The following is a 23,042-nucleotide window of genomic DNA, read 5'->3' as shown; positions in this document are numbered from 1 at the left end:
CAATTTATTTTTTAGTCTTTGATGGAGCAGTTGTGAAACACTACAGGATCCAACAGGAGGCTGGAGAAGGCTTTTTTCTTAGCAAAAAGAATATTTTTAAAACATTGAATGCTTTTGTTGACCACTACACCAATAACAGCGATGGCCTCTGTGTAAAGCTCAGGAAGCCCTGTATAAAGGTAAAGTTAATTTTATATTGTGCAAAATATATATTTTCAAACTAACCTGCTGGTTATCAGTCATAAGGTGCTAGGTTGCAAAATGACAACCTGATTCTTTGATGAAGTTGCATGGACTGCAGAACTGTTTCATTCTTGGAGCTGACACATTCATAATAAAATACCCTGACATTTTGAACAAATAATTGTGTGGCTGGAGGAAAAGAATGTGCCAACTTGTGATTTATGAATAGCTCTGTATATTGAGATAAAATCGCCAAGTTCATAACTCTAGATGTCTATAAGTATTACTGAGACAAAACCATCAGGTTCATGCAGGCAATATTTCATTGTCTAAAAATGCTTGCAAGGGGGGTTGATTTTTTAAAAATTTAGGGCTCTTTGACTAGTTGTAGCATTTTCAAGACTTATACAATATCAAGTAACTGCTGTTCTTTCATTTCAAAGTTTTATTTGAAGCTCAACTAACTTTTTTGTATTAAGAGGTACCCAAGATGTGGATTTGTAGATGCTTTTTACATTCTCTTTTGGGTTTTATCTTTATCATCTGTGTGTTCTGTAAGGAAACTTCATTCCTCATAGCTGCAACTTTAATTGACATATTTTTAAACAAAGATTTATTATACACTTTGCTGAACAAATAGTAAAATATCTAATGTTTGTGTTTGGTTCTTTACACCAGAAAAAAGTTCCTGCTCCTTTCGATTTGTCATACAAAACTGCAGACCAGTGGGAGATAGACCGAAATTCTCTGAAACTGTTGAAAAAATTAGGTTCTGGTCAATTTGGTGAGGTGTGGGAAGGTCTCTGGACTAATATCACGCCAGTGGCAATCAAAACATTAAAACCAGGTATGTCACACATCACTTTGAATTGCTAATATTGTCAGGCCATGGCAAGAGCCCAGTTTCATGTTTTGTAAATACTCTTTATAAGAAAATCAGGGTATCTAATCATCTTCAAAGACCTGCATCTTCTGGATAATAGGTAAAATTGAGTTTGTTATTTTGAGACCCTTAAAGATTCCATGGTACTTTGTACTAAGGTTTTATATCCTGCTTGTCCTTTGTTCTTCAATTTCACACACACAACACAAGCTCCCCGCCCCATCATATAATGTTGCTGGCACAGAATGGCTTACATGTTTCACCCTAAAGATAGCTGCATTTCATCAGTAGGTGAAGTGATCATTTTATCTATAATCTGTAGGCTGTAAAAATCCTTCTGGTGGATAGGTGCTATATTGCGAAGTTTTATTGTTATAGAATCTGTATTTGTATAAATCTCTATGTTGTTATTCAGAGCAGTAATACAGAGTAAAACACTTTAAATAGTGATTAGAAATGTGATAACACTTTGCATATTTATGACATACTCTACTAATTGCTGATGTTTATCTACTGTATATCCTTGTGTGAATAATGTGACATCTGTTTGATTTTTTCTTTACTTTTAAAATTAATTTTAAGTATCCTTTGCATTGTAAAACAACATCTACCAGCAGATGGCACAAATCACATAGATAACAAAACCAAGCATAGGTGATATAAACATTTTTTTAAAAAATAGGGATATCATAATATGTTTTCTTTCATTCAAAAAGCATTTGTGAGGTTCTAATGACTCTGATTCAGGAAAGTCCCATTGAGGGACTTAAATTTTTAGCCTGTGTGGAATCTCTGTCCTCTTTATTTTTCATTTTTTTGTTTTGTTTTTTGGAATGGCCACATACAATTTCTTCCCTATCCTTCAAGTGCACATAATCAGTAGGCTCCTGATGATACACCCTGACCTCTCTGATTATTTTACGAGTATGAGCCGTTATCAGGACCTTTTGCATTGTGATCCCAGGATCTATAGAAGGCAACTTATAAAACAAAATTGAAAAAAAAAGTTTAGAGTCCCAAATATAAATTAGTCACCTGAAGGAGCTTCACTGGGGTTTGAGGAGAGAATGATGTCATGTTACCTTCTCTCCCCTCTAACAGATTTTGGGCCATTTTAATAGATATTCCACTTCTCTCACTATCCTGCATTTAACAGCAGAATGCATAATGTGGCCCTTATATTTGATTTTTCTACTATTTTTAACTCAATATTTCATCTCTTTTTTCTCTTTGGCAATGCTGGAAGCCATCCATTTCACACAGACAAAAATTAAGGTACAGCGAGAGTAAGACTAATCTCTCTCTCTCTTTTCTTTAAAGTGACCAATGATCTTGAATGCCCTAATGGAATGCCCAAGCTCCAAGGTGTTCAGCATCCCCAGCCCCACAATGGGAATGTCAGTGCTCAGCACCTTTGGAAATCAGGTGGACGGTATTTTAAGTTGAACTCCCAAAATCAATGGCCACTTTGGGCATCCAAAATTTGCACCTTTTAAAAAAACATTTTGGCCTTCCTCTCTCTCTGCTTCAGTCTCTTCCTCTGTAAAATGGGAATACTATTTTCCAACCTGGAATCAGAACTGATAGAGCGACATAGAAACACGTTGTCCCCCTAGTCCTAACTGAACTCTCCCTACTAATTTTTTAAAAAGCTATCAGGAATGATAAGTCATTCCGTTATTTGGTTGGCTGATACCAATTCCATTTGGTACTACTTAAATTGTACAACAAGGAAGGTGAGAGCCCAGATAATCAGCCCTTATTCCTTCATGAAAGAGATTGATTTTCACATGTGTTCAGCCACACTACTCCTTTCCACTGAGATCACTCCCTTGACTATTGCTCGGTTTGTCAACCCTAGCTACATCCCCATAGGTGTCACTGGAAAGCTTGAGAAACACAGCACAGTACTACCGCATTATCACAAGGGAAGAAAATAAGGTATTTCTGCTTCAGTTTTTATTTTTATGGTTGGTTCCTGGGCTGTGGAGATTGGTTAAACACTTGCAGCTTCACATTGCTGATTCATCAATCCCAGAAGCCATTTATTGCTACATAGATAATAAGGCAATAAAAGATGATCACATAAATAAACTAGTAGATTTCTTAGATAAAATTGAAAATTTTACACTGTAGTTAGCAAAGAACCATAGTTTATGTGACGACTCTGGCAATAACAGAAGCATAGCAGTGTGGAGTGCTGGAAGACTTTACCTCTGATATTTACAATTAGATTGGACAAAGTCGTAGATAATATACTATAGATATTGTTCTGCTCTGGCTCAGGAAATGGATGAGATGGTTTAATTCATCTTCTCCATCTCTATTATCTGTGGTGTGATCCAGCTCTTGTTTAAGTCAATGGAAGGAGTTCCACTGGCTTCACAGGGGGTGGGTTTGGGCCGTGTGATTCTATTCTTGATATACCTTATAAAATATCACAATATTCTACAGTAAAGACAAAGTATTGTGATAACAAGATTCTGTGTTCAGAACACTACAGCATATTTTTCTAAGGGATTAACTTTTTTTGTAAAATGTCCTACCCCCACTGTGAAACCTTCACATTTTAATCTCCTAGCACATTGGGTTTCCAAAGCTTACTTTCATAATTTCAGCAATCTCCGTCAGACATATTGATTTAAATAATTTTAAATACCCTAATCAGAGTAATAAAAGCTTAGTTTGGTATTAATAAAAATGCAACAGAAGCCAGATGTTGTAATTTACTTCATCTTAATATAAAGGCAATCGGGAAATGGCCTCTGTAGTTCATGAGTTTTGACATTAAGGTTGTTATATTCTGGGGCACATACTGATTCTTCACACTTAGAATACAGAGATATAATGGTCTTCATAGAAACATAGCATAAAAAGCCAGAATTGGCCATTATATCATCTGGTATTTCCTCTTATATATCATAGGCCATTAAACTTCACCTAGTTAGCCCTGTACTGAGCCCAATGACTTATCTTTGACTAAAGCATAACTTTCAGAAAGGCATCCAGTCATGACCTGAAGGCATCAAATGATGATGAATCCACCACTTGCCTTGGTAGTTTATTCCAATGGTTATTCACCTTCACTGTTAAAAATATGTGCCTAATTTCTAATTTGAATGTGTCGGCCTTCTATTTCTAGCCATTGGTAAACTTTTCTCCATTCCACTTTCAGACCCAATACCTACTCCAGGTAAAGGTACTTATATACTTATCAAGTCACCTCTCAATTTTTTTTTTGATCAACTAAACAGGTTGCGTTCTTTAAGTGTCTCACTGTAAGGCATTTTCTCCATCTTTCAAATCACTCTTGGGACTCTTTTCTATGCCTACTCCAATTTTTCAATAATTCTTTTAAAAAATCCTTTAAAAATGCTTCCATTGCTGGAAGATCTCCCAGCCCCAGGAAAATCTAATTCCCAGAATGCTGTAGGAAGTGGTATTGGTGAACCTTTCCCTAAGCCAATTTCCCAATACGGTGTTAACAAGTATTGAGATACTGGAAGTCCTGGTTTTTTTGTTTGTGTGTTTGGTTTTTTTTTTGGGGGGGGAGGGAGTATAAAGCTTATATCCTCTACAAAATCAGTGGGTTTAGTTAGATTATCACAACCTAAATTCTCCCTGCAATTTCAGTTGGATGCCTTATTCTTCTTCACTTCCTATCAAACTGTTGTCTGCTATTGTACATTATTAAAATATTGCTGCATTCCATACTGATGGGCTAGGTTTCAGTGATGAAGGAAGTGGTTTCAGAATATTTAATGTGTACAATAATGCAGGATGAAAGGTGATATGTAAATGTAAGATATTATTATCTTTGTGTTATAATGATTATTATTCCTGGTACTTGTAAACTACCAGTTGATGACTATAAGTGAGCACCAAACTGAGCTTATGCCAAGCTTCATTATGCATCATTTCTTACAAGTCAGAAATATGATACAAAGGGAGTAACAGTTAATTATTGTGCAACTCCTTAGTTCGGAGTTAAAATGAAATAGGCCTGGGATTAAACAGACAGGTGTATATACTAAAAATAGACAAACCTTAAAATGATTGTTAATGTCTATATAACATTTAAAAGTGAGAAAAAAAGGCAATGGTAAAAATAGAGAATGTAGTGGCCATTAAGCATGGTATGCACAAACAATAAAAAGAATTAGGAGTGGAGTCAAATATACACATTTTAAATCATCCTTTCATAAATTGTCTTTTTACATAGTAAACTACACCTCTACCCCGATATAACGCAACCTGATATAACACGAATTGTGATATAACGCGATAAAGCAGCGCTCCGGGGGGGCGGGGCTGCGCACTCCGGTGGATCAAAGCAAGTTCGATATAACGCGGTTTCACCTATAACGCAGTAAGATTTTTTGGCTCCTGAGGACAGCGTTATATCGAGTAGAGGTGTATTCAGAAAGATCTATATTTTTATATGTCTATAAAGCACTTACACACTTTATATAAAACATAAATAAGAACTTGATGTTTGCATAGGCAAGCGGTGCACATATACAAATCTGATGCCATAGAAAATTTGGGGTAAGAGTTCCAAATTCACCCATTGACTTACAGTTAGACAGGCTCCTAAGTCACTTTTGAAAATGTTACCCTAGGCCCCCTAGTATGAATGAAACTGTGTTGGGTATAGGAGTGCAGTAACATGTCACAGATCTAGTCACGCTCCTCCTGCTGGATACTCAGACTATGATGAAGGAATCCAAACACTGAATCCCATGTGCTGTAACTTGCTGGAGCTATGCAGAGTTTAGGTGCTGTGCCTGGCTTTGGGCCTCTAAGAACTCAATCCAGTACTGACCCTGTGTCTGAAACCTATCTTGGCAGTGGGGCCCTATGTGCCATTTTCCTCAAGCCTCCCAGTGACTCCTGCATATTCCACAGAATGCCACCAAAGGTGCGTGTCTTCTGGATTGCAAAAAGCAACAGAGGGTCCTGTAGCACCTTTAAGACTAACAGAAGTATTGGGAGCATAAGCTTTTGTGGGTAAGAACCTCACTTCTTCAGATGCAAGAAGTGAGATTCTTACCCACGAAAGCTTATGCTCCCAATACTTCTGTTAGTCTTAAAGGTGCCACAGGACCCTCTGTTGCTTTTTACAGATTCAGACTAACACGGCTACCCCTCTGATTCTGGATTGCAGTTTACCTTCAGGGGTACACAACAGTGAAAGCAGACACAAACTATGCACAGGATTCTAAAACACAATTGCTCTTTACTTAACAGCACGAGCTATACACAGATCTAGATAAAATAATAAACACACCTGTATATACTTTCTCTGCCTCAGTTTCCTCACCACTCTGTAGTTTTGGGGGCTTGGGCAGAATCCTCTGGGGTATCTGGGATCCTTCCCTTGCAGCTCAGTTTCTCCTCAGAATCATGGAGCCTTCTCTAGCACAGCTAGATTTTCTGACCTTGTCTGGTACTGCTGTTACACCAGAGCTCCCTTCTACGAAAGCATGCCAGTTCTCTTCCTCTCTCCTGCCTCTGAAAAACCTTTCCCCTTATTCCTCCTTGCTTTGCCTCCTCTGTCCCTTTGTCTTGTTTTGGAATTTTTCACTCTTTTCACTCTCCCCATCATGCAGACAAATTGGAGCAACTAGCTTCAGCTCCTTAGCATACCCATTGTTTGGTCAGAGTAGTTAAGGTTTCAAAATCACCCATTGTCCCTGGTTTGGTAGGCACATGCTGTACCCTATGTCAGCAAGTGGTCAATTCCACTTCCATATAGAGGAACTCCTGGATACAATAATTTCATAATTATTACTTTGTAACACCAACCAGAATTCATAAATTGTACAGACGAATTCTCCAAATTGTCACACGTCTATTGTTTAGTAATGAAGGGGAAAAAAGCTATCAATAGAATAAAAGATAAAGAAGTAACAGTGTCTCCAGAGGGAAGGGGGGAGGAGTTAAAGGTGATAATAGAAATTGCAGTGTTGAACTATTAGGAGGATCAGAAGATGAATCCATATGAATTCTGAATCAGTTTTTCCTGACCATTTGGAAACTGATTTCTGATCCTGCCAATGGTGGATTATGGAGCCCTTCAAAATGTCAAGATGATTTGTCTATAGTCTTTACATTAACACAGGGTTTCTATTATCCTCACTGAAGGAGTCAGAAGATTCCTATTTAAACTGGAGGCTTTTGATTAAAGCAGGGGTAGGCAACCTATGGCACGTGTCCCAAAGGCGGCACGTGAGCTGATTTTTAGCGGCGCTCACACTGCCCGGGTCCTGGCCACCGGTCTGGGGGGCTCTGCATTTTAATTTAATTTAAATGAATCATCTTAAACATTTTAAAAACCTTATTTACTTTACATATAACAATAGTTAATTATATATTACAGGCTTATAGAAAGAGACCTTTTAAAAACATTAAAATGTATTACTGGCACGTGAAATCTTAAATTACAGTGAATTAATGAAGACTCGGCACACCACTTCTGAAAGGTTGCCGACCCCTGGATTAAAGTAATACAGAGGCTTATGAAACCTCTTTAATATTTTTTATTAATTCATCACTATTTGAAATTCTTTTATTTGGTGCCAGCCTCATTTGTGAAGTTAGCATAAGCTGTCATGTTATTTTTCACAACTGTTTATACACTGCTTTGACACCAACTCTGCTGTGTTGGCCAGCCACTCCCTGCTATTGTCCAGACCATTTTTATTTTCTTTCCTATGAGATGGCAAATCTATTTCCTGGCCAAAATTAGCCTTGTTCACTGAAAATAGTACTGCCCAAGAGTAAAACCTGAGGAGAACATTTGTCAACGTTTTTCACTTCAATCCTGGTTTTTAATGCAATCTCTCTGATCTCAGAAGGCAATGTATATTGGACAGACAGGAAGACAAAGAAGGTTTATTGGGGCATGACTGAAAACACAGTCACTTAAGACCTCAAATGAAAGTTTTAGCCACACATTCTTGTAACTATTTACATTGTACAGAGAAAGACAAAGTGTCTACTGGGGGCATGCAGGTGCACAAGCATAAACCATCTTGCGTTGAAAAGTTACACTAGGAACTACAAGACGCAGGCCAAGAACAGCAATGTTCAGGCTTCTGGCAATGAGGGTTTTGTCAGCCCATGAATGACACTACAGCTGGGAAATAAGTGTTCCCTTGTCACATTATTGTTTCCAGGCCACAATGATTATGCCGACTTGCCTTTAGGCCAGTCAGCCGAGAACTACAGAATTTTGTTGAAACAAGCAGTAATCACAACAACTCTCAAAGAAACATAGTAGAAGCAGTTTCTTTCTTCAGAGATTTCCTTATTTGCTCCCTTATATGTTTCTTTATCTTTGACTCTGCCTAACAGAGTCTGTGACTTTTTAGGCACTTACAGGGAAAGAGTTGCAACAGATACTCAGCAGGCTTTCTTGCAGAGATGCAGCAGAACAAAGTAGTGCCTTCTTGGACAGTGAATGCAGTAAGTCGTTAAGTTATTGTTCACTCCACAGTCTGGTCTTATTGATTCCAACTGTCCATCGGGTATCTGAGACACAGTATACTCCAGTGGTTAGGGCACGATTCCTGGCTCTGCCAATGAACTGCTGTGTGATCTTGGGCAAGTCACTTTACCTCTCTTTGTCTGTTTCCCCTCCCAACCTTTGTCTTTTTAGATTGTAAAGTCTTTGGGAATGGGATTGTCTCTTAGTATCTGTCTATACCTTACTGAGCTCAATGGGCCCTCTAGGCACTACTGTAACAATAATAATAATCTCTCTCAGACTAGCTACCTCCATCTTCCCTGAAACCATTCCTATGACATTACTACCTCAAGGACAATTGTCTGCTTCTGAAATTCCTTTTATCCATTTCCTCGGCACACTCTCTTGTTTTATCTTCTTCAGTTCATCCCAACTACTTGACATACAGCATGTCAATAATATTTAGTCTCTGTGATATTCCTCAAAGAAATCCATTGCAATTTATTTACCAGAGGATCCTTCTAACCAAAACTGAGTGCAACAATCATTTCTGTTTATTTTTATTGGGCAAATTTTACTTTGTTTCTGAGACTTTGTAAATAGCATGGAGGTCACTCTGGTGGTCGGCAGGTGAGCCCCTGTCTCAGCTTCCCCACACCCTGGGCATAAATAAGTCAAAGAAGGCTTTTCAATATTAAAGAGCACCCTCTTTAGAGGGTTTCATTTATTTAACAGGAAACGACAATATGAAACAAAATGAAAGCTTCAATCAGATACTCCACTGGAACTCTGCCCCTGCAATAATCATTTTTATGTTTTAGTCCCTCTAGCCCTGAAGCACTCCCAGGCTGGATTCCCTGCCAGGAGTTTGGGTCTCTGCTGGGTGTTCAGCCAGATGCCAGTGTCTCTATCCCCTTGCCCCCCAATGTGTTGTTCTTTGCTGAGACAGTCCCTAGTGACTCCCCAGGAGGTTCCATGCGTAGTTCATTCCCTTGGGATGCTTTGGTCCCTTGCCTGGGAACACTTTCTCTCTGGGCCTCTTCCTTCTTCCATGAGCCTCTGTTCTTTAGGAAGACACCACGGGGTGTAGCTTCCTGTCCAGCTCCCTGAGGAACGTCTCTCCTCAGGAAGTTCTTCTTTTCTGGATTTCCTGACTGAGCCCTCATAAGCTGTAATAGGCCCACGTACTCCTTATTTAATTAACTGTCACCCTGTTACTTAGGTTCTATGTGTGTGAAACCAGACAATCACTACGTTCTTGAATGAACTCATGCAGAAAAATTATAAAAGACAAAGACACCCTATCACCTGTAGGTGAACACTTAGCACAAAACGGTCACTCTAAATCTGACCTGTCAGCTCTCATCCTCAAAGGAAACCTGCACAACACTTTCAAAAGACGAGCCTGCAAGATTAAATTCACAACTTTGCTAGATACTAAAAATCATGTGCTTAATAAAGACACTGGATTTATGGCTTATTACAACAACCTGTAATCAACTTACCCCCCTTTCTGTCCTATCACTACGGGGGTGCTAACAGGCCACTTCACCTTGAATGGTCCCTTAGAATATGTTCTAATGACTTATGCTAAACTATCTGTTCCACCTTGTATTTAGCTGTAACACTCTGAGTACCTTTCTCAGACCTGAGGAAGAGCTTTGTGTAGTTCTAAAGCTTGTCTCTTTCTCCAACGAAAGCCAGTCCAATAAAGGATATTATCTCACCCACCTTGTCACCCAATTACTTAGGCCCATAGGGGGATCTGAGTTGGCTCATTCTCCTTAGTGGAGCCCGTTACAGGTATGCTGGGTGCCTGACCCCCCTCAGGGACTAGTCCCTGTGACAGACTTCTCAACTTCTACCTCAGGCAATCTCGCTGATCCTGCTATGGTAGATATCTCAGGTTAGTATATTAATGAAGACAGATTGTTTTTGGCTAAATTCCTACCTGCTTATTATGATTAACTATAATGCAACAGTTATAAGGTTGTGGGGATCAAACACCGAGGCAGGGCCGGCTTTAAGCCGATTCACCCGATTCCCCGGAATCAGGCCCCGCACCTAAGAGGGCCCTGCTCCGGGGGTCTTCAGCGGCATTTCGGCGGCAGGGGGTCCGCTCCGGGAGTTTTCGGTGGGATTTTGGCAGCGGGGGGGGGTGGGGTCCTTTGGTGCTGCGGAAGACCCGGAGCAGACCCCCGCCACGAAGTGCCGCTGAAGCCCCAGACTGCCACCGGATATTGGAATCGGGCCCTGCGGGTCATAAAGCTGCCCCTACAGCAAGGTTTGTTATTATTTCTAAATAAAAAGTAAGTCTTAAAAGAAAACATAAGGAGTATATATAGACAAACCAACAATAGACACTATTTATACTTATTCCAGAGGGAATAAGTATAAATAGTGTATATATATATATAATATAAATAGTGTATATATATATAATAAAATCTAAGCTGTACATGGTTATCCCTCTAGCGGTGGTTCCCAAACTGGGGTTTGTGAAATGTTACAGGGGGTTCACGTGAGTTCTGTGCCCCCAGGCAATTGACATGTTTCACTTACTAGTTGTTTTTTTCAGCTGCACTGATTCATTTCTCTGGTTACTCTGAAGGTTTGTGGTGCTGATATGCTTTACAAAGAGACAGAAGATAATCTTAGTGATTCCCACCTGGTGGCTGGACCTTTAACATCAGCTGATTTTTTTTTCTCTGTTCTTGCCTCAGGTTCAATGGATCCAAAGGACTTCCTGAGGGAGGCACAAATAATGAAGAACCTTAGACATCCAAAGCTTATTCAGCTCTATGCGGTTTGCACTTTAGAGGATCCAATTTATATTATTACTGAGCTGATGAGACATGGAAGTCTGCTAGAATACCTCCAAAGTAAGCAAAAGACTAAAAACTAATTTCAGATAGTACTGTAGCTTGCAGTTTAGTAAATGCGCTAAATAAAGGGGAAGAGTGCAGTGCTCTGATTTAATATGAAGGCTGTAATATTTATTAGGATTGGGGGGCAAAAAGGGTTTAGAAACCATTGACTTGCCAAACAACCTAAAAGTAATTGGGGAGGGTGGAGACAGAATTTACATTAGAGTCTTATTCACTTTATAGTGACCCTGGGGCTTTGTGTTGATGTCCTATGCCTAAGGCTAAGATTTAGTCATGGGCATTTTTAGTAAAAGTCATGGATAGGTCACGGGAATAAACAAAAATTCACGGCCACGTGACCTGTCCATGACTTGTGCTATTTCCCGGTGACAAAATTTTTGGTGTTCTGTGGGATCCGGGGACACAGCTGCTGCTCTGGAGGGGGCTCTGGGCATCCGCTGGTGCTGGGGGTGTGTATCTCCGGGGCACCTGCTGGTGCTGGGGGGGTATGTCTCCAGGGCACCCGCTGGTGTGTCCACTGGTGCTGGGGAGGGCAGCACAGGACTGCCGCTGCTGGCAGGGGCCAGCCCTGTTGTCCCAGGACTGCAGTCACTGCTGCTGGCGGGGGACAGCCCCGCTGGCCTGTGACTGTCACCGACGTTGTTGGCAGGGGGCCCGGAACCACGGCAGCCGCTGCTGATGGAGGGTGGCCCAGGACTGATGTTGTTGGGGGAGGGGGGCTGTTGCAGCTGGTCCCAAGCTGCCCAAGCTTCTGAGGCAGCCCTGGGGTCAGTTGCATTTGCTGGCTGCAGAAGTCACACAGGAAAGTCATGGAATCCGTGACCTCTGTGACAGACTCACAGCCTTACCTATGCCTTCAGTTCATTGACCTGAGATAAGCAAGTGTAATAAGTGAAAGCCCAACCCTAGTCTCCTATGCAGGTATTTGCAGGTGAAACCTCACCATCCTTGATGGAAAAATAGTGAGGAAACTGGGTTGAAACTCATGGAATTTACATGCCTCTATCTGGGAATAACTTGTGCAGGAGAGAGTTCTGCCCACTGTTCCTGACCATTTAAGAAGTGATGTTGACTACAATGGTAGAGGTTCATCGATAGCCAGGAAAAATAGTAATTTCCAGTGTGTTACTGAGTCTGGCCACATACTGTTGTAAATATGGCATGATGCAGCACAGTGCAAATCAGGCGATCACATTGTCCCTGGCTAAATTCTCCCTCCTCAAAATGTATTCTTCAATTTCTTTGAGGGGTGGGGAGGGGTTTAAAACAAACATTTTGTGCAGTGTTTCCTGCACAGTGGTCTGTCAGGTTTTACTATGAAGGGGGCTGTATTATAGTGATGGGCAAGCAATCCTAATGTATAGTTTATTAAAGTGCTTCAGGATCTTTCCTGATGAACACTGCTGGATACATTTAAAGTATTATTTATTATTATTTATTATTAATTGAGCTGTCACCAGGCACATTAATGGAACACAACAGAGCAATATTTTCATATTACAGATATAAATTAAATTGTCTTAAATGTATTAATATTTGTATCAGTTGTGATGTGCAGTGGCCCTGTTGTTGCAATCTTAATATTTGGCGAGGATTTACCAAATCCTGCAGTCTCAAATGTGGGAAATATTTAATGTTGAATTTCACACTGGTAATATGTCTGTCAGTGAGAACCTCTCCTATCTTTTGTCTATTGAATAAGACATTGTGACTGATTGGTGAGATCACGATGCATCCCTGAGCTTTCTTCAATATTTCATTTCCTGTAGTAAATTCTTTATAAAAGATGGTTTTGTCTAAAATTGTTAGTAACAAGGGACAGGAGGAGCTGTCAAATTTTCCTTACATGGTAGAGAATAAGTCATGGGTAGATTTTGTAAATTTATTTGCCAGTGCCTGTAGTTTGACTGCATTGTCTCGCATTAATATCATGATTTTTTTCAAAAGTACTTGATAACAAACCTAAATCAACAAAGGCTGGGTTATACATTTACAATCAGCGATGAGTATGGGGCACTGTGTAGCTGAAAGTGATGAGGAAGGGAATTGTGACTCTCCGAAGAGCATAGAATAATTCCAAAACACATGCATCCTCCTAGTCACTCCACTTTAGGTATCGTGTGCTCCTGAACTGCCACACACTCCATTCATGGATCTATTTTCTTGTCCAACAGACTGAACAATAAGAGTTAGTGTCTGTTGGTATCCACAAATGTAGAACTGCACTGCGTTATATGGTTCTACAACCTGCTGACAGATTTTCATGATGTTGTATCATTAAGCTGTAAATTGTCATGTAGCTTGATTTTTCTCTCTGTTTTAAAGGTCATGGCTGCTGTTAAACACGGGTGTGGGGGAGGAGAAGAGTTTCTGATTCAATAATAGAAGGAAATAATCTCAGTGTTGGATTATCATGACAATCAGTTTAGCCTCAAAGAGGAAGTAGGCAGGGCTAATTTAATCATTAAAATTCAGCCTTTCAGCAGGAAATTCAAGGTTTAGAGATTGTGGAGTGCAGTGGCACACCATACTGCGGAACACTCTTCCTAAAGCACGGCTGCAAGGTGCTCTATGTTCAGGCAGATGAACTGCCAGGAGTGAAGAAAGTGATTCAAGGCAGTGCTATCCACTGTCACTATGAATCAGTGGGACATCATTAGCCACAGCAGACTGCCAACTGCAGCTGATATTTTTTTGTCTTTAATGCCAAGGCAGCTAGGAAGGATAATCCACATTCCTAATACAAAGAGAGCACCAAACATGACTGGGATAGCAGTATCTCATTGGACTATTCAAATTTGGAAAGTTTTTGGAGAAGTGAAATGCTATGCAGATATGTTTCCTATTACAAGTAAAGCACTTGTGCATATCCTTCTGATGCTGTGGGTCCTGGGTTCAAATGTCACTCATAAGAGTGATGACTGTATATAGCAAGGAGTTGGTCACTCCTTCAGGGTTAATCACCCTGAGTGCAGAAGTGTCTAAATTCGTCTCTCCCCCAGCAGCAGTTAATCTGGCCTAATATGCCACAAAAGGCCTGAATCTGAGTTGTAATGTGTAACTCATCAGTGACATCTTTTGGTACCTGCCTTGCCATTTATGGTCTCAAGTTACTCAGGCTTTTTCCCTAATGTATTGAGCCAGCCTGCTCTGTTCAGGGGTCTTTTAACACTTTGTTTGAGCACCATCTTTGACTGAGCTAAATTAGTATTTCAGGAAGCTGTTGATCTTAACAAATGGCACAGATATTGTTTCAGGAGATTCTATGAAAGAAGACATAGTTTAAGGACAACTCAAGGAACCTTATCACTGAGGCAACATAGCTAACAATAAGAACCACTCAGGTGGATTCTAAAGATAAAATGAAGCTTTTACACTTGACAGTAGCCGGTCAATTTTTATGTTAGACTTGTCTGGGGACACTAGTTCTCATGTGTGGCCCTGCCTCACCCTTCATTAATCTTTGGTTGCCAAAAGTGAATACAAATATTAACTGTTAACCACATTTTAAGATGGGTGATTTGCCTCTTGGAAAGACAAATACCTACACTGCCACAAAGAGGTAGGTGCCACTTTGTTGGGAAGTGCCTGAACCATCTGAGATATACCCTCAGATCCACTGCTGCATTAGTTATTAGCTCTTTTAAAAGAGCTCCGTCTGGATGCTGAATAGGGGTTGTTTTTCAAGGGGAAACTAACTTCACACCTTTACAGACAATTGTTTAACCTTTACCGTTCTTTAGGACTCCTACTTTATTCCATAGCTTGATGTTCTTGGTTTACAATGGAGACATGGGCCATTCTTTCCTAACAGCTGACACATTTCAATAACTTGAGAACTCACAGAGACACTGTAAATATTGACAATAATCCCACTTTTTTTCTTCGATACAGATGATGCAGGTTCACAAGTCCATCTGCCTGAACAAATAGACATGGCAGCTCAGGTTGCCTCAGGTATGGCTTACCTGGAATCCCAGAACTATATCCACCGGGATTTGGCGGCCAGGAATGTCCTTGTGGGCGAACACAATGTTTACAAAGTGGCAGATTTTGGACTTGCAAGAGTTTTTAAGGTGGGTTTGGATGAGTTTGGATTATTTTTGTTATTTATGTATGAGAATTAGCATGAACTCCAGCTTTGCAAAAAATGGTTCAGAAAATTAAGGATGTGTCGACATTGCAAACAAAAGGATGTGTTCTGAACTCAGTTTAGCTAACTCATATTAAAATAGCAGTGAAGACAAGGCATCTTGTCTGTTTTCTCTGGTTAGCAGATTGAGTTCAACCAAGATCTCCTATAGGCTTTAACTCAAATTGCCAAAGCGGAATTGCCATGTCTTCACTGCTGATTTAACCTGAGTTAGTTAACATGGCTGGGATAGCTAACCTGAGTTAAGAACACACCTTTTTTGCAATGTAAATATACCCTACAAAATGACATGTTAATTTAGGACTGGATTGTAACTGGACACTGCAGCCTGGGTAGCAGGCAGTGCTGGATCCTGAAAGTCACAATCCATTTCCTGCTTCCCTCTTGCTGAGGAGAAATGAGGTATGCTAGCATAGACGCCAACTTCTAATTGTCCCAGGGGGTGCTCCACCCCCCACTTAGCCCCAGGCCCTGCCCCACCCCCGCCCCCACCCCTTCCCCTAAGCTCCCACCCTACCCTGCCTCTTCCCACCCCTGCTCTGCCCCCAGCCCTGACCCCACTGCACCCCTTCCCCCAAGCCTCTGCCCCTGCTCCACCCATGGCCCCGCCCCCACTCCACCCCTTCCCCCAATGCCCCACCTCTTCCTGCTCCCGCCTCACCCCCTTCCCACCTCTTTCCATGCCCTTCCCTGAGCATGTCCTGTCCCCGTTCTTCCCCCTCCCTCCCAGCGCCTCCGGCATGATGCAGAATGGCTGATCACGACAGCTGGGAGGTGCTGGGAGGGAGGGGAAGGAGTTGATTGGTGGGACTGCCGGTGGGCGGGAGACTTGGCAGCCGGTGGGTGCTAAGCACCTGCTAATTTTTGTGGTGCTCCAGGGCGTGAGCACCCATGGAATTGGTGCCTATGTATGCTAGCTAGCCTTTTTTTGCTGACAGCTTACTTCTTCCTTTGAATGGGTAGTGGCTGGTTCAGGGGCGGGGGAGGGGGAAATGGACAGAAATGGAATCAAGATTCTTCCCATACCTCGTCTACCTGCTTGGGTGGGGGGAGCAGCAGCCCTTTGGCAGCTGTTTCCCTCCTCTCTCCCCAGACATCTGATGCATGGCCCGGCAACGCAGGTAGCCATCACTAAAGAACAAGGCCTCTCTAGACGTCCCTCCTCCCTCTCATTCCCACGTGAGGGCTCAGCAGTTCAAACATGCTACTCTCTGAGTTCTTAGTTCCTCATTGAGATCAGGTTTTTCTCTACTGTTTCAGTAAATTGTATACTATGGCATACTGAACATGATGCCACTGGGAATTAAATTAATAAACAAATGGCTTTTCAGTTTAAAAGGGGATTTTATGAATTTCAATAAGTAGCTGAAAATATCCAAAGCTTTGTTTATTTGTTTTTTTTTTATTTTAATTTATTTATATTTTTGCTCTGGGAAGGATACAAGAACTTTTGTTGCCAATTGGTTTTCATACCAAGTGCAATGGTTCTAGAAGTTGAGATTCATAATAGATCTGGTATTATGCCCTTATTGTGGTATAAAATGTTGAGCTGACACTGAAAGTACTCCTCATTTTTGACTCTACTGTGAATATTTTTAGCCTGAGATATATTTCTTTTTAAACTGAACATGTGAATTTTGAGTATTAATAAAGGATTTTTCTCCTGTATGTGTTTAGGTGGAGAGAGAAATCAACAGTTACTGAAATTTCTTGTTAAACTTGAACATTTCTAAACTAGTCACCATATAATATATTCCCAATGGTGTTCATTTGGAAATTTTCTTATTAGTAGGCCAAGGGATTGTGGATTCAGGTTCCGTACTAATACTTGTGTAGGAGGGCCTACACAAAGTCCTCTATACTCTAAGAGGAAGTGAAGCATAGTAAACATATACATTAACATACTGAAACCATAGTTTGTTTATACAGATGAGAATGAAGGCCCTGATCCTCAAGGTATCTAAGTGCTTAAATATCTTTGAGGGTCTGGGCCTAAGTCTGTGATGCTAACTGCTAGACATAATCTTATGAAGAAGTGTAGGACATAATAGCAAGGAAAGAACATATCCAATTTTTGAGATTACTCACAATATTATTTAAAATCTGCATAATCTGTATATAAGTTTGCATGTTAAAAAACCTGACAGAGGCTAAGATATGGATGATATGCCCTAGATTCCATTTAAACATTGGAAACATCCTAAAATGTTCCCAAAGGTTGGATGTCCATGCAATAAAACTCCGTAGATGTGGGTCTGTGGAAAGTAAAGGATTAACCCCAGAGAACTTCCATTACTAAAAAATATTTCTCCATGTATTTTTTTATATATCCATTGAACTAATATATTAATTTAAAATCAGTTTGGGTCTGTCTTTCAGTGCTTGAAAACTGGTGAAGTGGTAATTAGCAAAGTCAGTAGCCCTTCAATGCCATCAGTAAATCACAAAACAGAGGTTTCTAAATGCATTAGTGCTTGCTATCGCCTCCTCTATTTATAGAAGATCAGACCCGAAGCCAGTCTGACCATGCAGTCTCTAGTGCCAATATGATGCTTGTGCTGCGATTTCTGGCAGACTTATGGAATCCTTTCATGCCGGATTCAGAATTCACAATAGCAGGCCATAATTAAGCACAAGCCATTCCAATACTGGGTACTCACTTGAAGTTACAAGTGCCTTAGAAAAGCTTCTGTTGAACAAAGATGTTTCTCATCTATAAGATCCCAGTTCAACAAAGACGTAAGCACATACTTTAGTCCAACTGAGTTCAAGTGCTTGACTGAACAGGGCTGAGTTAAGCATCTGCTTAAGTGCTTTTGCTGAATCAGATCCTAACTTGGGTTTGTTTTGTATGTAATAGTTAGAAAATGAAAATGTATATGAAGCTAAACATGAAACGAAACTCCCTGTGAAATGGACAGCCCCTGAAGCGATCCGCTGCAATAAATTCAGCATTAAGTCTGATGTGTGGTCATTTGGAATACTTCTCTTTGAAATAATCACCTATGGGAAGATGCCTTATTCTGGTAAGTATTTTATTTCAAAGTAATATTTAGATACACTTCTTGATTATTTTTAATTTTTTTCTTTATTGAATCCTCCCCTCCCTGCCCAGCACTCTCTGCCCTCCATGCCTGGCTGGGGCCCCGGGATGGACCCGCCTCTCCTGGTACCTGCTACTGTGTCTCTCCAAGGCAATGAGTGTGGGGGGGCACACATGGTCACATGGCCCCCGTCCCCATATTTCTGCCAGGGTTCACACCAGAATGTGGCCAGCAGCAGGTGTTTGGCACAGTGCAGGAGGGAAGGGATGGGAGCTGCATCCCACTGGCCGGAAATGGGACAGGGGTGGAGCCCCACTGGCCGAGACCTGGCATGAAGCAGGGGCTGCACTGACGGACCAGCAAGGGGAGAAGCCAGCCCCGCTTACTACACCTTCGCCCCTACCACCAACCTTGTGCATCAACCCCCATTGTCGGCCACTGGCCCCCACCCCCCACTCACCATTGGTGGGTGGGCGGCTGGTGAGCAGGGATCCGGCCAGCAGCAGGACCCACAAGTACTCATGGGGGGGGGGAGAAGAGGAAGATACAGGACAATTTGCCTGTTTTCAAGAAAAAGTCAGGACACCCGCAGGAGGGCTTAAATACGGGACTGTCCCTTTAAAAATGGGACAGCTGGTCACCCTAGCACAAGGTGTCACTAAAATGATAGTTTGTTATTTTAATTTGTTGTTTGGTGAGGAGAACATAGAGGAGGGCAAGAGACAGAGGAGGGAACAAGGAAGGGGAACTTCCAATTTATCTCCCCCTTCCCTCCCCCAGCCTATACCTACACAGCCTTTTGTTCTCTGCTTCAATCACCAAGACTTCCATTTCAGATGATCCCAGACTGCCACTCCCTGTGCATGGAGCATTTGCAAATTCAGTTTTAGTTTTTTGATGGTGTGATGGGAGGCTTTACTCACTGCTGGGCTGCAATGCCTTCTGGTGGTTCTGGGGATTTGCTCTGTCAGCAGGGCCGGCTCCAGGCACCAGCCTGCCAAGCAGGTGCTTGGGGCGGCCGCTCTGGAGAGGGGTGGCACGTCTAGCTATTCGGCGAACGGTCCCTCACTCCCGCTCGGAGCGAAGGACCTCCCGCCGAATTGCCGCCACAGATCGCGATCGCGGCTTTTTATTTTTTTTTTGGCTGCTTGGGGTGGCCAAAACCCTGGAGCCGGCACTATCTGTCAGGCTGACCTGCCTTCCAGCGGTCTCACTCCATCACTCTGTCTCTTTCTCTCTCTGTGGCCCCTTTCTTCTCCCAGGAGCTACAGCCTCTTTTTTCATAACTCAGATCTCCAGCCAGGCCACTATGTGGTTCCCCTTCTGGGGATAGGTCAAAATCTCATTGCCAGCAGTCTCAGGCAATCTTCCCATTCGCTGGCCCAGGTGCCATTTCCTCGGAAGCTGGTAGGGGAACTTGGGACCGCCCTCTACTCCAGGTTCCAGCTCAGGGGTTCTCTAGTCAGCAGCCAAGGTCTGCACTCCGATTCCTTGCTGCCTTTTCCTGAGCCTCTTCTGTAACTTCTGTCTCTTCCCATTCCTCTGGGTTAGCCAACCCAAACTCCCTCCTCTGATGGAGTAACCATAAGTTACCTGCCTCTGTAGCCCCAACCACACCGACCTTCTCCCAGGGAGTGACTATAGACTACCTTCTTACAGCCTTTTTCTGTTACCAGCCTCCTGGCTTTATAACCCTGGCGCACCTCTGCCCCCAGCTGGGCTTCATCAGCCAATTATTCCTTAACGCTTTCCTCCAGGTGCAGCCTATAGGTTCATTGGCCTATTTTACCCTTCAGCCCTTGGGAGGAGTGGACACACCATCACAGATGGGTTTCATGCTGTGGAACAAGTAGCAAGGAAAAGACTCCCCTTGCTGAAAATATAAAGCAAAATAAGGCCCATCGTCTTTGCTTTATAAAAGCACACTCTGGTCTGTGCTTATCTAGGGCATAGCCTATGTGAACCTTCACATTTGAAAATGTAAGTCCCTGTGCCATAATTGTTTGCTTCCTTAATGTCATTTTCAGGACCATGTCCTCAGTAGCCAGTCGAGAGAAAGGGTTATTATGAAAACCAGTAGATGCTCTGATTGCTTATGGAAGGGCTAGGCAATGTTCCAGATGCAGTAGGTCTCAGTGGCTTTTCTAATCCCTTTACCCAGTGGCTTAGATCTTGAGTCCACTCATCACAGGTCAAAGGTGCTTACATCTATTCTACACACATACTCTTTTTCCATTTCCTCTTACAGCTGCTGGTTAAGCTTTCTCTGTCAAAACTTCAGAGCCAACGGCTACTCGTGACACCAACACTTCAAACAGTTCCACTACTTGGTCTCAGTAACCAAACATTACAACACTGAACAAGGAATGTCAACACAATAAACACATGCTCTGAAATGAGAACTTTTATAAAAAGAGGTTTCTCACTGGAATCACTTTGTGACTATTTTAGTTGCTTAGCAGGGGCCCTTATAGCAATTTTAGAAAGGTGTGGTGTGAATGTTATAAATTCCCACTGAGCAATAAGTCAGGAAGGAATTAAACCAGGGGCACCTATTTCCCCCCCTATCCTGCAGCCATATTTGGTAACTGCCAGGAGCCCAAGTGCTGCATTTAGTTTGCAAAAGGAGTAATATGCAGCCACCCTTACTATAATTCAGAGGTGCAGTCCATATTGACAATAGGTTCTGATTTGAAGTGTGTTTAATCCAAGCAGCTTAGCATGTTGGGAGTTGTAGTTTCCATGGGCTGTATCTGTATATTAAAGGAAAGGTTGGCAATAGGCCATATGCTAGTCACTCAGCCACACTTCGGCCATTTTGGGAATAAACACATTTTAATGAGCAAAACTGATTCACAGGTAAACATCTGCAAAAAATAAACAGATTCATAGAACTTTTGAAAATTGGTCTTAAAAGAGATTCACATGTGGCCCTCCATTTGTGCAGTCTTGTGCTCTGTCCTTGTATGTGCACATACACACCCATTTTTACACCCAGTTTGGGTTTTGTGTATGTAGACATTATAATTTTGCCTGCACAGGAGATATGTGCATGCAAAGTTGTGCATGCAAAAACTGAGCCACTTTCTGATAATTTCCTCTTTCTTCTTCTTCTTCTTCTTCTTTTTTTTTTTTAAATGTATTTCAGGTATGATGGGCTACCAAGTAATCCAGAAGCTGGATAAAGGATACAGAATCCCTCAGCCAGCTAACTGCCCAGATAAGCTCTATAACATTATGCTGGAGTGCTGGAATGCAGAGCCCAAAGGACGGCCCACTTTTGAAACATTGCACTGGAAACTGGAAGATTATGATATGGACTCTACATCCTATATTGATGCAAATGCTTTTGTAAATTGAGTGTTGTGGCAGAGACTGAAGAAAATCAAATGATCAGTTAAATAAATATGGTATAAAGGGTAACCGTGAAATAAATTTCACCTCAAAATATGGGGGAGGAGAGGTTTAAATTATTAGATGAAACTAAGGAATTTTATAAATTGCCAAGGCTATGGTGATGCTCCAGGACACTAGAAATTTTAATGTCAGCCATTGTCTTGCAAAATTAAGAAACTGAAATGAGGGGGCTTTATTGTTTTTTTTTTTTTTTTTGGTAAAATAAGCTCTCTTCTATTTATTATTTAAATAATAGACCAAAAGAATGAACAGATGAGATTGTTGCTCAATAAGCACTGTTGCATTTCACGGTTTAGCTACTGGAATGGTTATTTCTTATTCCTTAGATTGCTGAAGCTCATCAGCTTGTTGCTATGAAGGAATCTGATTACTTTGTTGCACAGCAGGACCTGTGCTTTGAGCCTTTTCTTTTCTTTTTAAAATATCCTGTGACTATAATGCTGGCAAAGCCATATTAGATGTCTTGATTGTACATGGAGTGTACATGCCTTTGCTAAAGAGGAAAATGAAACAGATATTGGGAAAAGAATTAAAATAGTAGCAAAACACAAACTTTTTGCTTTGTATGTGCAGTGTCCATCTTATGAAATAATCACAATTAGCATTAGTTAACTAAGTTTAAGACACTGATGATTTTTTAAATTATCCACTGAGGTGCATAGGGACATTTTATAATCCATTAATTTTAAGAATCATGAAGCTGAAGAAGTGGGCTGTAGTCCACGAAAGCTTATGCTCTAATAAATTTGTTAGTCTCTAAGGTGCCACAAGTACTCCTGTTCTTTTTGCGGATACAGACTAATACGGCTGCTACTCTGAAACCTGTCATGAAGCTGAAAAGATTTTTCATAATGAAATAGACATGGCCTTAATATTTTGGAGTGATTCTGCAGAATTCCCAACCTCAGCTGACGCATTTGACAGCACTGTGCCTAGGACCATACATAGACTCAGCAAATTGCTTCTTTTCCCCCTTCTCTCTGTTCCAAATGGATCTGATTTA

The 23,042-nt window shown here is 41.4% G+C and overlaps 1 protein-coding gene across 1 annotated transcript in view; it reads left to right on the top strand.

The window, feature by feature from the left end:
• FRK (fyn related Src family tyrosine kinase) overlaps positions 1 to 22,803 on the top strand; it is a 59,624-nt gene extending 36,821 nt beyond the window's left edge. The window contains exons 3-8 of the mRNA XM_024109364.3: positions 16 to 179; positions 862 to 1,030; positions 11,261 to 11,419; positions 15,320 to 15,501; positions 18,439 to 18,604; positions 21,771 to 22,803. Of these exons, the coding sequence (XP_023965132.2) occupies positions 16 to 179; positions 862 to 1,030; positions 11,261 to 11,419; positions 15,320 to 15,501; positions 18,439 to 18,604; positions 21,771 to 21,982 (1,052 nt within the window). The 3' untranslated portion in view covers positions 21,983 to 22,803. The remainder of the gene's footprint in view (positions 1 to 15; positions 180 to 861; positions 1,031 to 11,260; positions 11,420 to 15,319; positions 15,502 to 18,438; positions 18,605 to 21,770) is intronic.
• The last annotated feature ends 239 nt before the right edge of the window (positions 22,804 to 23,042 follow it).

This window comes from Chrysemys picta, chromosome 3, assembly GCF_011386835.1.
Source record: "Chrysemys picta bellii isolate R12L10 chromosome 3, ASM1138683v2, whole genome shotgun sequence".
NCBI classification, from domain to species: domain Eukaryota; kingdom Metazoa; phylum Chordata; order Testudines; family Emydidae; genus Chrysemys; species Chrysemys picta.
Note: the sequence above shows the minus strand (reverse complement) of the source record. Positions and strands in the feature narration are given on the sequence as shown.